At 44.5% G+C, this 13,485-nt stretch overlaps 1 protein-coding gene across 1 annotated transcript in view; it reads left to right on the forward strand.

Annotated features, from left to right (window-relative positions):
* Window positions 1-11,903, forward strand: part of MACO1 (macoilin 1) — a 62,984-nt gene extending 51,081 nt beyond the window's left edge. The window contains exons 9-11 of the mRNA XM_059376699.1: window positions 1,848-1,968; window positions 6,363-6,537; window positions 11,425-11,903. Coding sequence (XP_059232682.1) covers window positions 1,848-1,968; window positions 6,363-6,537; window positions 11,425-11,627 — 499 coding nt within the window. The 3' untranslated portion in view covers window positions 11,628-11,903. The remainder of the gene's footprint in view (window positions 1-1,847; window positions 1,969-6,362; window positions 6,538-11,424) is intronic.
* The last annotated feature ends 1,582 nt before the right edge of the window (window positions 11,904-13,485 follow it).

The raw sequence follows: 13,485 nt of genomic DNA on the forward strand, positions 1-13,485 counted from the left end.
CAGAGAGGCAGGCAGAGAAAGAGGGGGAAGCAGGCTCCTGGCTAAGCAGAGAGCCCGATGTAGGGCTTGATCCCAGGACCCTGAGATCATGACCTGAGCTGAAGGCAGAGGCTTAACCCACTGAGCCACCCAGGCACCCCGTTGATTTCATTTCAAAAAAAAATTTTTTTTTAAAGATTTTTTCTTTATTTATCTGACAGAGATCACAAGTAGGCAGAGAGGCAGGCAGAGAGAGAGGGGGAAGCAGGCTCCCTGCAGAGCAGAAAGCCCGATGTGGGGCTCGATCCCAGGACCCTGGGATCATGACCTGAGCCGAAGGCAGAGGCTTAACCCACTGAGCCACCCAGGTACCCCTCATTTCAAAATTTTTTTAAAATTTATTTGACAGACCAAGATCACAAAGCGGCAGAGAGGCAGGCAGGGGGAGCAGGCTCCCTGCTGAGCAGAGAGTCGCATGTGGGCTTGATCCCAGGACCCTAAGATCATGACCGAAGGCAGAGGCTTAACCCACTGAGCCACCCAAGAGCCCCTCATTTTAAATTTTTGTCATAATTTGTATCAATAAAATTATACTGTAATTCTTCCTTAAGTTTTCCTTTTTTGTATGTGGCATGTTAAAAGCCTTCTTTTGGGTTCTGGCATTTGTAGAAGAACCGATGTATTGTCATTTCATGTTTAAGGAGAGAACAGCCAGAAAGAACCCTTTCCTCCCCTATGCTCCTGCTACCCCTGCTAACTCTGTAGTGCACATGGCTGAGCTCACTTGGTCAATCAGTATCCAGGCATACTCACAGGACACGCCACTGGCCTGCCTAGGATGTGGGGGTTTGGTTTGTTCGTAAGCGCAGGCCTCTGCACAAAGCAGACGTTTCTGAAGCACTTACACTTGCAGGAGATTTTTCTGAACAGTCATCTGATACGGCCTGTACTGTCCTTCATTCATCCAGCACCTCCTACCCTGACAAAAAGTCCACTGAGGAGGTTATGACAATTCCTTAGCCGTAGTGTTCAGTATTTTACACCTGATCATCAGTACATGGGTTTCAATCTCTTCCTGGCTCCCTTTCGCTTCCAGTCAGGCTTACTTGCTTTGGTCTTACCCGTCGTTGGTCCTGGTTTACCTTCACTTAGGTAGAGGCTGTTTTTATTCTCAAGCAAATCTCAAGGTGTAGGTCTCTCACTGGACCTTCCTTTTCGGTAGGCAGAGGACACCTCCTTTCTCCCTCTGGCTGTTGCTGAAACCTAAGTGGTTAGTCTGCTCTGGACTGGCTGTTGCCATCACATTTTTTAGTTTGTTCTTCCTACAGCCCTGAGAAGCAACCCAATGCTCTGGCAACTTCATGAGTTGAACTTTTCAAGGCATAGACCCTCAAAGGGGAGAATTATTTTAGCTCACTGCCCCCTGCTGGAGATAGTCCACATCCACTTCTCGCCTGCTCGCCTCAGGGGGCACTGTCTCAGGTCATCTAGCCTGGGGGAAAGCTTCTTGCATTGGGAAGCTAGAAAGCCTCAGTTCTTATCCCTGGAGTGCTGTGACCTAGCAGCGAGGTGAGTGGACTGGTGTTACAAATGCGTGGTCTTGGTTTTCTTATCTGGAAAATGGGACAATACATCCTACACTTGCAAAGAAGGCGGAAATGGTAAAGTGCTTCATTTGGTGCCTGGTTCGTAGTAGATACCAGTTAATTATTTTAGATCATTATTGAAATTCTCAAAGAATAGAGAATGGGCAGACTGAGCCAAAACCTAAAACCTGACAGACTCTGGAGTATAAGAGAAATATCACTCTTGCAGCACAAGTAAACCACTAGTCTTTTAAATCCCTTTCTTCTCTTCTTTTCTAAAAGGGGGGAGTGTACCGAAACCTTACGGAATCGGATCAGAGAATTAGAAGCAGAGGGCAAGAAGCTCACGATGGACATGAAGGTGAAAGAAGACCAGATCAGAGAACTAGAACTGAAAGTTCAGGTATGGGGAGCACGAAAGACTTTCTCCTACTTGGGTTCTCCTGTTATTTGTGTACCCAGTGTTGCAATGTGGAGATGGTGCCTTTTTGTTTTTTGAAGATTTTATTTTACTTATTTGAGAGTGAGCATGAGTGCCGGAGGGAGAGGGAGAAGCAGACTCCCTGCTGAGCAGGGAGCCAGACGTGGGGCTTGATCCCAGGATCCCAGGATCATGACCTGAGCTGAAGGCAGATGCTTAGCCCACTGAGCCACCCAGGCACCTCAAGATGGTGCCTTTTGATAATAGGCCAAATCCCACTGCATCTCAAAGTCTCTATGACAGAAAGAAGCTCTAGCCTTGTCCAGCAGATTCAAGTCATATTTAATTAGCCAGATTCTAATACAACTAGAAATATTGACTGTCTTTTGACACGGTTTATACCAGAATTTGACCTACTGTAGATTCATTTCCCTTTTTCAGGTTATAGGCTAGATTAGTGTGTTTTGGAGCTTTTGCACCTCTTCTTAGCCCTAACCCTCTGTGCATTGCCAGGCAATTGACCATTCTGAATGGCTCTCAGCCTTGTAGATTGCAGTTCTGAGCAGTGCATGATGGGGAAAGCTGCCAGTGCTGTGGACACAACCAGTTTTCTGGGCAGCATGTACCTTAGCCAGGTATTTGGACTTGGTTTTCCAAAGGGACCCTCAAAAGTAATATCATATATCATGAAGTTACAGTAATTTGAATCACATGGAACTGGTATGAAATTGTGGGCAAGTTGGTGGCATAGGATAGATGCCCTAGAGACAGAGCATAAAGTCTCCAGTAAAAACAGCACAAATGGTTGGAAACAGTGAGGACTAGTCAGAAAAAGGCTTCGGAACAGTTAGATAACTAAGAAAAAAAATAAAATTAGAAGCTCATCTCTTGGGGCGCTTGGGTAGCTCAGTCAGTTAAGTGTCTGCCTTCAGCTCAGGTCATGATCCTAGGGTCCTGGGATTGAGCCCCACGTCAAGCTCCTTGCTCAGCGGGGTGTCTGCTTCTCCCTCTCCTTCCTGCTCATGCTCTCTCGCATGAGCGAGAAGAAGCCTCTCTCTCTTTCTCTCAAATAAGTAAATCTTAAAAAAATAAAAAAACTCCTCTCATACTATACAAAAAGAAATTTCAGGTGGAGTTGAATACAGGCAGAAAAGAAAAGCATTTTGTTTTAAACTAGAATTTGATCTTGAAACTGGGAAAGATTTTCTAAACAAAAAAATGGAAAAAATCGTAAAGCCAAAAAAAAGAGAGAGAGAGAGAAAATCAGTTGTGGAGAGTATAGATCCTACAGCAAATATAAGGAATTAGTACTCTTGATATGTAGGTAACTGATAAAATTTGTCGAGTAAAACTGATACTTGGAAAAATGGGTAAAGGATGTGAATGAATAATTCACAAAAGAAAAATAAATGGCTGAGAAGAATATAAAAATATATCCTCCTCAATCGTCAAAGACCTGTAGATTAACAGTATGTATCATTTATCTCCTGTGAAATTTGTTTCCTCTTTTTTTTTTTTAAAAAGATTTTATTTATTTATTTGACTGAGAGAGATCACAAGTAGACAGAGAGGCAGGCAGAGGGGGGGGTTCCAGGCTCCCTGCTGAGCAGAGAGCCCGATGTGGGACTCGATCCCAGGACCCTGAGATTACGACTTGAGCTGAAGGCAGCGGCCTAACCCACTGAGCCACCCAGGCACCCCTGTTTCCTCTTTTTTAATCGCAATATATTTGGCACACAATGTTATGTTAGTTACAAGTGTAAGACATAGTAATTCCACAACTCTGTATGTCAGGCCGTGCCCCATGCAAATGTAGCTACTAGCTGCCATCTGTCACCACTATGATGTTATAGCACCATTGACTCTGTGCCCTTCCTTGTATTCCCTTGACTTACTTATTCCCTAACTGGAAGCCTGTACCTCCCGCAGCCCCTCACCCACTTCACCCACCCCACCAGTTCTCTTATCTATGGGTCTGTTTCTGCTTTTGTTTGTTCCTTTGTTTTGTTTTGTAGATTCCGCATATCAGTGAAATCAGGTATTTGTTTTTCTCTTTCTGGCTTATTTCAGTTAGCATAGTATCTTCCAGGTCCTTACATGTTGTCATAAATGGCAAGATCTTACTCTTTTATGGCTGAGTAATACTCTTTGTGTGTGTGCGTGCGTGCATCTTCTTTATCCATTCATCTCTCAGTGGGCACTTAGGTTGCTTCCATATCTCAGTTATGGTAAATAATGTTGCAGTAAACATAGGGGAGCATATCCCTTTTGGAATTAGTGTTTTTGTTTTCTTTGGGAAAATACCCAGTAGCGGAATTACTGGATCATACAATATTTCTACTTTTAATTTTTTGAGGCGCCTCCGTGGCTGCACCACCAGTAGTATACAAGGCTTCCCTTTCCTCCACATCCTCGCCAACACTTGTTATTTCTTTTTTTTTCCTTGTCATTTTGATAATTGCTATCCTAACAGGAGTGAGATGATTTTGTGGTTTTGATTTGCATTTTTCTGGATTATTGTTATTGAATATCTTTTCATGTGTTGGCCATTTTATGTCTTCTTTGGGAAAATGTTCAGATCCTCTGCCCATTTTTAAGAAGATTATTTGATTTTTTGGTGTTGGGTTGTAGAAGTTCTTTATATATTTTGGATATTAACCCCTTGCAGAATATATCATTTGCAAATATCTTCTCCCATTCAGTAGGTTACCTTTCTGTTTTGCAAAAGCTTTTTTATTTTGGTGTTGCCCCCTTAGCTTCTTTTGCTCTTGTTTCCCTTATCTTTTGTGAAATTAGCAAAGACTTTTTAAATAATATTATCAGCCTGGGTGAGGATGAATGAAACCGGCCTCATAACCACTGGAGGAGGTATAACTTTCTGGAAAAGTTCATAAACTTTTTAAGTGCTTCCTGTTTCACAACTCCTGCTTAAGATAAATATTTAAAAATCTCATCAATGATTGATATACAAAGATGTTCATCATAGTGGTATGTAAGTGAAAAAAATCCAACCTTAACAAAGGGAGATTTGTTTCAGAAATTATGATACATATAACTAGGAATATTATACAATCATTAAAAATAACATTTCCAGGGACACCTGAGTGGCTTAGTTGGTTGGATGACTGCCTACGGCTCAGGTTATGATCCCGGAGTCCCAGGATCGAGTCCGGCATCGGGCTCCCAGCTCCACGGGGAGTCTGCTTCTCCCTCTGACTATCTCCTTGCTCATGCTCTCTCTCACTACCTCTCTCTCAAATTAAAAAAAAAAAAAAAAAATTACATTTCCAAAGAAGAGTTGAGAAAGTTTTTTAAAAACTGTATACAAAACTACATATAGTATGATTTCATTTATGCTAATAGATACACATATGCTTATAAAATACGAAAGGGAGGGGCGCCTGGGTGGCTCAGTGGATTAAGCCGCTGCCTTCGGCTCAGGCCATGATCTCGGTGTCCTGGGATCGAGCCCCACATCAGGCCCTCTGCTCAGCAGGGAGCCTGCTTCCCCCTCTGTCTCTGCCTGCCTCTCTGCCTACTTGTGATCTCTCTCTCTGTCAAATAAAATAAATAAAAATCTTTAAAAAAAAAAAAAAATACGAAAGGGAAATAAATACCAAGTTTTTCACATTGTCCGAACATTAAGTGATTTTCATTTTCTTCCTTGAACTTTAGTATATTTCTAAATTCTCTGTAGTATGTTTGGATTTCTATCTTAAAATGAAAAAATTAAAGTGCCTATATAGATACACATGTATTTTAATATGTATTAAGTTTGTTATATATTAAAATACATATTCTATATTAAATATTATTAAATACATTACTTAGTAAATATATAATATGTTAGCTGTTATATATAATATATATTAAATAAATATACAAAATATATATTAAATATACATTAATATGTTGTGTGTATGGGCTACATTACCAGATGTTTTAAGTGGGCTTATTTTGCAGAATGTCCTGTCAAAATAATGAACACTTTTATAATTTTTAGTGCAGGTTGAGAGTAGAGTTTTGGCAAATTGGATTGCAGCACTACAGCAACATTTGCAACTGGCAGCAAGGAGAAAGTTGTGGTTCTTCTGTTAGGCTTATAAGAAGGTATTTCATTTGGAGACAGTCTGTTATTATTAGAAACAGCCCAATACAGTCCAATTTATCTACTAAAATATTTTCATATGTCATATCATCATATAAATACATCTTACACTCCAAGTGGTGAGGTCTTAACCCATGAAACACCAGGATTCTGTATTCTAGGGGCCAGGTCATTAATAGCGGGATTTTATTTGTGATTTCAGGCTAATTTGTAGACCTCGATGCCAAAACTGTCTTGTAACATCTTGCTGCTTTGATGATGTTGATAGGAGCTTCGGAAGTACAAGGAAAACGAGAAGGATACTGAGGTGTTAATGTCAGCCCTCTCGGCCATGCAAGATAAAACACAACACCTGGAGAACAGTCTGAGTGCAGAGACGAGAATCAAGCTGGACCTGTTCTCTGCACTGGGGGACGCAAAGCGACAGCTCGAGATCGCGCAAGGTAGGAGAGCCCCGGGCCCAGGCGAAGTGGGACGGCTGCGCACACACAGGGACGCAGAGAGCAGAGGTCCCTTAGAGCTTGGGGGCATACAGTTTTCTTCTTGAGTGGTTTGAGAGGTGCCCAACATTGACGTCTAGGAATCATCACATTAATTCATTCTGCAGACATATTCTGAGGTGAGAATATGTGGTGTGGGGCATTCAGAGAGCAGTATGAGCTCAAGGAGCTCACAGTGCTGTTGAAGAGACAGAGAGCTGCAGAGCCACCGAAAGATGCTGATGCGGTGGTAGGTGTAAGGCTGTGGGAACAGGGAGGCAGGGGTCGAGCCTGGGTGCTTCCCCCCGCTGCTTCCCAGCGGAACTGATGTCTGAGCCAGGTTTTGACTGATGAGCAGGGGTCAGGCCAGTGAAGATGCAGTGTAGAGGAGTGAGGGGCAGAGAACCACGGAGACAGACGAAACGGCTTGGACCAGGCCAGGGAAGCCAGAAGGGCCTGATGTGTTTGAGCGGCAGCGGGTTCTACATGGTTACAAAGCAGGGAGTGGTGGCAGCAGCTTCTGGGGAGCTGGCTGTTCACTCATTGGGTATTTCCTGAGGCCTCCTGTATGCCAGGCACCCTGAGGCTCCCTGAGAGGCAGGCAGCCACAAGCAAGCACAGAGCGGAGCAGATGCTGGTGCGGGCAGGGAAGGAAGCGAAGCGGTGTCAGGCAGGATGCGCGAGTGTGTCCCCGTGGGGATGTGGGCTCCACATGGTGGTCGTGGAAGATCCTTTGAATAGGGAGCATCTGAGCAGAGGCTCAAAGCAAGAGTGCGTGAGCCTGGTCAGTCTGCAGGGGGAAGGAGCAGGGGTGGCAGCCAGTGGGGCTGCAGCCAGAGGGATGGGCGGAGTTGTTGGAATGAACAAGCCAAGACTGGCAAGAACCACGTTCTGCCAGACTTTGTAACCCATGGGAGGAACTTTGGACTTTACTCTGAGTGGCACAGAAAGCTTTGGAAAGTTTCTGAATAGAGGCATGACAGAGTCTGGTGAAAAGCAATTTCAATTTTGTCCAAGAAATTGATTAGCCAGCAATAAATTACTGAAACAGGTATTCGAACAATTGGACTTAGGAAAAGAATATTTCAGCAGGTACGTAAAGAGCATTTGAGGAGCGCCTAGGTGGCTCAGTGGGTTAAGCCTCTGCCTTCAGCTCAGGTCATGATCCCAGGTTCCTGGGATCGAGCCCTGCATCAGGCTCTCTGGTCAGTGGGGAGCCTGCTTCCCTTCCTCTCTCTCTGCCTGCCTCTCTGCCTACTGTGATCTCTGTCTGTCAAATGAATAAATAAAATCTAAAAAATTTTTTTAACAAAGAGCATTTGAAGCATTGTACTAGAAGCTAAAGGGGAGATAAAGATGAACAAGATGTGGTCTAGTGGAAGGATCTACTAGGGCAGTGGTGCTCAAACTTTTTGTTCTTAGGGACCCCTTCACTCTTAAAGTTATCAAGTGCCCTAAGGAGATTTATTTTCAAGTGGGTTATATCTATCAGTAGTTACCTATTAGAAATTGAAACTTTAAAACGAGTATTAATTTATCTTTAAAATAACATAATAAACATATAACTTGTTAACATATTTTTATAAAAAATAACTATTTTCTAAAACCAAAAAAACTTTGAGAAAAATGGCATTGTTTTACATTGAGCAGACCTCTTTAATTTCTGGCTCAATAGAAGATACTTCAGTTCTCATCTCTGTTTCTATGTTCAGTCTGTTGTAATTTTACTTGCATGTTATTTTGGAAGACTTCACTTACCCCCAGGAGGGAATGTGTGTGAAGAAGTCAAATGATGTGTTATTATTTTCACAAAGATGGTTTGGACCCTGTGAACCCTGTGAGAATTACTGCACTTGGGCAAGCCAAGCAGAAAGGCCTGCTGCCTTTAGGTAGAGGTAGAGGGCTGGAAAGGCCAGAGCAGAGATCAGGGGTGGCTTCATAAGGGAGGGGACACGGAGTGGGCCTTGAAGGATGAGTTCTGAGAACAGAGAGTAGCCAGGAAGAACGTCGTTACCGAGGGAATCGTGTAAGCCAAGGCAAGAAAAGCTGAGAATGTCCAGATGAGCAGTCCAGTGGCCCCAGCTGGAGGATGTGGGAGATCGGGAGAACTAGAAATGAAGCCGTCGTGGGGAATGTATTCCCGAGATCCTCAGGAGGAAGGGGGTGTTCTGCCCTCATTTTAGCATTGCAATGCGAAAGGTAGATTGGAAGGTGAGATTGTGTGGACGCAGAGGGACCTGTGAGGAAGCAGGCACTGTCTTGTCTAAGAGATGAGGCATGTGGGAGAGGGGGGGGGGCGATGGTGCAGGCAGGAGTGAAGGAAAGTGGAGGAGCCCGAGGGGTGCGGGAGGATAAAGTTCCCGGGAGCGGAGGAAAAAGAGCAGGACAGATTTGAAGGATGAGAAGAGAGAATGAGTTTGGCTGGAGATGTTCTGATTGGCAGTGGCTTCCTGACTGCCTGGTGGAAGTCGAAATTTGCCATCTAAATCCCAGAGAGAGGCCCAAACCCCAGGAAGGGGGGAGGAATATAGAAGTTGTGAGAAGCAAAGCCGTAGGAGTGGCTTGGGACTGTGCAAGGGGGCAGAGCAAGAAGAAAGCAGGCTGAGGGTCTGGCGGAGAAAGCATTCTAGAAGAAGCATTTTAAAAGAAGGTGTCTAGGAATTCTGCTTTCAAGCTGAACTTCTGACCATACACTGGCTTTTTTGCCCTCCTGGCTCGGCTTGCTGTGAAGTAGCCACCCATCTCTGACTTGGCTTTGTCCTCTCCGGGGAGCTGGCCCCTGGAGGGAAGGAGCACCTGGTCTCCTTCCTAGCCGCCGGGAGTCCGGCTCACCAGCACAGCCCAAGCTTCCTTGTCAGCCTAGGAATTCTGTAAAGCAACAAAAAAGCAAAAAGGATTGCCTTTTCCAAAAGCTCTGGAAATGTTTGCATGTTGCTGATTTAAAAAAATCAAACTTAAATCTGCCTGGAAAAAAAAAAAAAGAGAGTGGTTCACGTAATCACGTATCAGATGCTATTAGGTATTTTATTCATCTGAGGCTTATTTTGTTCAAAGGGAGGGAGGCTGTCTGATGTGAACTTGAAGCCGAGGGGACATGAAGGGCCTCAGAGGGAGCAGCTGCTTTCTAGGGCTCTGCTGCCTCCCCCACTACTTCCCTCCACTGTCAGGCTCAGAATATTCTAATAAGGACCCAACTTTGTAATTCAAATCAAACCCCTTGTTGCTTTTCTGCTTCCTCCCTTCAATATCATTTGTTTCACCCCAGTTCCAAAATGACTTTCATCTCCCCTACATTCTTTTTAAAAACATGCCACCGCGCTCTCGTTCCATTTCAGATCCGTTGCCATCCTCCGTAGGACTCAAAATGAGTGCAACTCAAATGCAACCTCTCTCTCTTTTTTTTTTTAAGCATTTAAATTTCCGAGGGGCTACTCCTGAGTGTCCTTCCCCGAGTAGACCAGGGAACTTCAAAGCGTGATGGAAATTACATGGGCTTTGGAATACGGGTGCGGGATTTAAATCTTGCTCTGCCTCTTAATAACTGACTCTTGGCAAGATATGGAACTTGCAGAGCCTCAGCTTTCTACTGGGCTGGGCACTAGGGATCTAGCAGGGAGTAAAGATGTAAACACAGTTCCCGCCCTCATGGAGCTCATAGGCCACCAGAGAGATGATGGACGCCAGTCATCCCCACATGAATAGTTACAAGACACGGAAGAAGGCCGTAGGAGTAAAGATTCTGGAGCAAGACTGCGTAGACCTGGGTCCCGGCTCTGTCATTCAGCCTCTCTCTGCCTCAGTTTCCTCATCCGTAAAACACATGAAGATGATGATGATAAATCCCATGTCTTAGGGTCATTGTGCTAAATAAATGAGTCTAAGTACTTAGAATGGTGCGTTAGCCGCTGTACTTATTACCTTATTTTAGAAGAAAGTAACAAAAAGGCGAGTGTAGGGTGTGTTGAGAATCTAGGAATTGGGGGGCAGGGTCGGGTCTGATTTAGAAGGGAGGGTCAGGGAAAGCCTTGTGAGGAAGTGGAAACCTCAGAGTGAACACAGTGCAGGAAAAGCATGGAAAGGGAAGTGGTCCAAGGCAGGCAAGGGTTGGTGGGATCTAGAAGCTAAGCCAGGTGAGCGAGGGTGGGATGTGCTGCCGTGTTGTGAGAGCATCCGGCCAGGGGCAGAGCGGGCCAGCAGGCTGAGGGGCACGAGGCCAAGAAGGAGGGGCGAGCACGCTGAGTCACATAGGAGCCCCCCGGGGGCAGCTGCTGCAGAGCTCGGTGTGTCTGCCTGTATCTGCCGGCAGAGCCCTTGGGGGTGGAGGTGCGGGGACTGACACTGCGGCCTCAGTTGTCCTGTGTGCCTGGGGCTGACACCCAGAGACCCGCCTCCCAGGAAAACAGTCCAGCTCAAGAGGTGCAGCCTTAGTGTAAAACCCGCAGCGCCTCTGGCTGCCATGGCCACCGCCATGTTCAGAACGTGGCTCCTAAAGTGATCTCTTTGCTTGTTGCACCTACACAGAGTCCCCTTCCAGAAACCTGCAAAACCATGGCCCACAGGCCAGATGTGGCCTGCTGCCTGTCCTTGCACCACGTGTGGCCTAAGAATGTTCTTTATATTTCTCCAGGCTTAAAAAAAAAGAAGAAGAAAGAAAAGAAAATGACAAAGGCAGTCTGTGGCTCACATTGCCTTAAATATTTACTATTTGGCCCTTAAGAGAAAAGCTCCTACTCTTACAGACTGTCAAAGCCAGTCAGAGTTGGAGCGAAATGCACTTGGGATGGGCCCGAGACAAGGGCACTGTGTTAGGCGCCCTCCTTTCTCACTAATGGTGGGTCTTTGATCTTCCAGGACAAATTCTTCAGAAAGACCAGGAAATCAAGGACCTTAAACAGAAGATAGCTGAAGTCATGGCCGTCATGCCCAGCATAACATACAGTGCCGCCACCAGCCCCCTGAGCCCCGTTTCCCCCCACTACTCTTCCAAATTTGTGGAGACCAGCCCTTCTGGACTCGATCCCAATGCCTCTGTTTACCAGCCCCTGAAGAAATGAAGACCAGCCGTGGGTTTTGCCCAACCATTTGGTTACCAGAAGGCATCACAAAGGAGCATCTCTGGCAGTCAAGATAAAAAAAAAAAAAAAAAAAAGTTTATATTGTATTTTGTGGGACTGTATATGTTGTCGTTTTTAAAAAGGGGGGGAAGATAACATCCGAGTCTGATTAGAACTGCCCATCAGTTTTTCTTGTAAATTTTTAGAAGACCTCACAGAACTTTGCAGTTTATTTTTCTCGGCCAATACATTAAAACCACTCTTGGATTTCAAATAGCCAATTTTGCCTTTTATGTATTCTTACAGTTTCCTCTTGAAGAAGAAAAAAAAAAAAAGCAAGGTTTTTGCTTCTCCATCCTTCCTTTTAGTTTTGTTCTTAAATAAGCAAGCAAAACCTGCATTTTGGATTCGCATGGGATGCTAATGAAACCGTTTCCTTTCTAGAGTGGAAGGGTTAATAACCTCACACGGCTTTGATTTTATAGCTGCATTCCAGAAGATGATTCTTGATATTACAAAAAACAAAAGCTGATTACCCCTCCAAGGACCAAACAAATTCCGGGAGTGTCGTTTAAGCCGAGGGGAGTGAGGCCATGAGACTAGCTATGAGCGTGTCCCCGGGGTTGTGTCTGAAACGTTCCTATTCCCCTCGGGTGTTCAGTCCTAGAAAACTGCTAGCAGTGCCTTGGGAAAAGACATTTCAAGAGGAAACTTGACGATTTTAAACTATTTGCCCCCTTTACCATCATCTGTCTTCTGTGTCGAGCTCACTGCGGATCCTGCTGGAAACTGGCAGGTAGCGGGGGCTCATGACCTCTGCCGCTCCAGCCCATGTCCTTTCAGAGAAAGCACACGGTGTTCTGGACTCGTCTCGAGGCCAACACCTTGGGACAGGGAGCCGGGCGGTGTTTGTGTGCCAGAGACTGCAAGGACAGCGAACAAAAAGCTGCCGTTCTAGGTTTGGGTTGTTTTTTTTAAAAAAAAATTTCATTTCATTTAACTGTGCTTTCCTCTCTTCATCATCTTGTGTTTGATGATTTAAAAGAAACTTGACTATTCCTCAGCTCTTGTGCCAAGGAGTTCTTTTTTGTTTTTTGTTTTTTTTAAGAGTTTTAAACTCAAAACTCTGCACAAAGATCTCAGTTTCAAGTGTATATTAGACACTTGTAGAAAAGTGTTTTGGCAACTTTTGGAAGTGTTTAAGAACCAGGGTGGGGTGGGGGGAGGGGCTGGGAGAGGGAGGGGCAAAGCAAAATTGTATTGGGAAACTGAGGAAAATTTAAGAAACCAAATAGATGGGTTTTGCTTCCTTGCCATGGATTCTGGAAGGACATAGGTCTTCTCAAATTTCCTGTTAATTGGCATGTGTCATATTTAAAGCAGATTAAGTAGGACAAGCGAGTCAGCAGAATAGAAGTATTAAAAAGAATCATCCTTTTAATCACAGATCTTATTTTGGGGTTAAAAAAAACTTCTAGCTTTAGCCAGGTGTGCATGTTGCTGCCATTTTGCATTTTTGAATCATCTTGTGTAATTGTCGCCATGGAAGTGTTACTCAGAATTGTCATAGTTTTTTTTTTTCATCTTTGTGCAAAAACATGGAAAATTGTCCCTGACTTTGTGTTGAGGTTCCCCCCGTTTTGCTGCCTTTTGGGACACTATTTCGTTAAACATGTGGTCTTGGCTGCATTCTTTTTTTTTTTTTTTTCCCCTGTGGGGTTCAAAAGAATAAACATTTTCTTACAGATAAAACTAGTTTCCTGCCTTTTTAAACTTCGCAGGAGGGACGACAAGGTAGACTGTTCTGAACGGGCCCTCGGTGGTCACTCTTGCTCTCTCCTCATCTCAGCGCCCTGTC

The sequence above is a fragment of the Mustela nigripes genome, chromosome 14 (genome assembly GCF_022355385.1).
Source record: "Mustela nigripes isolate SB6536 chromosome 14, MUSNIG.SB6536, whole genome shotgun sequence".
NCBI lineage: Eukaryota > Metazoa > Chordata > Mammalia > Carnivora > Mustelidae > Mustela > Mustela nigripes.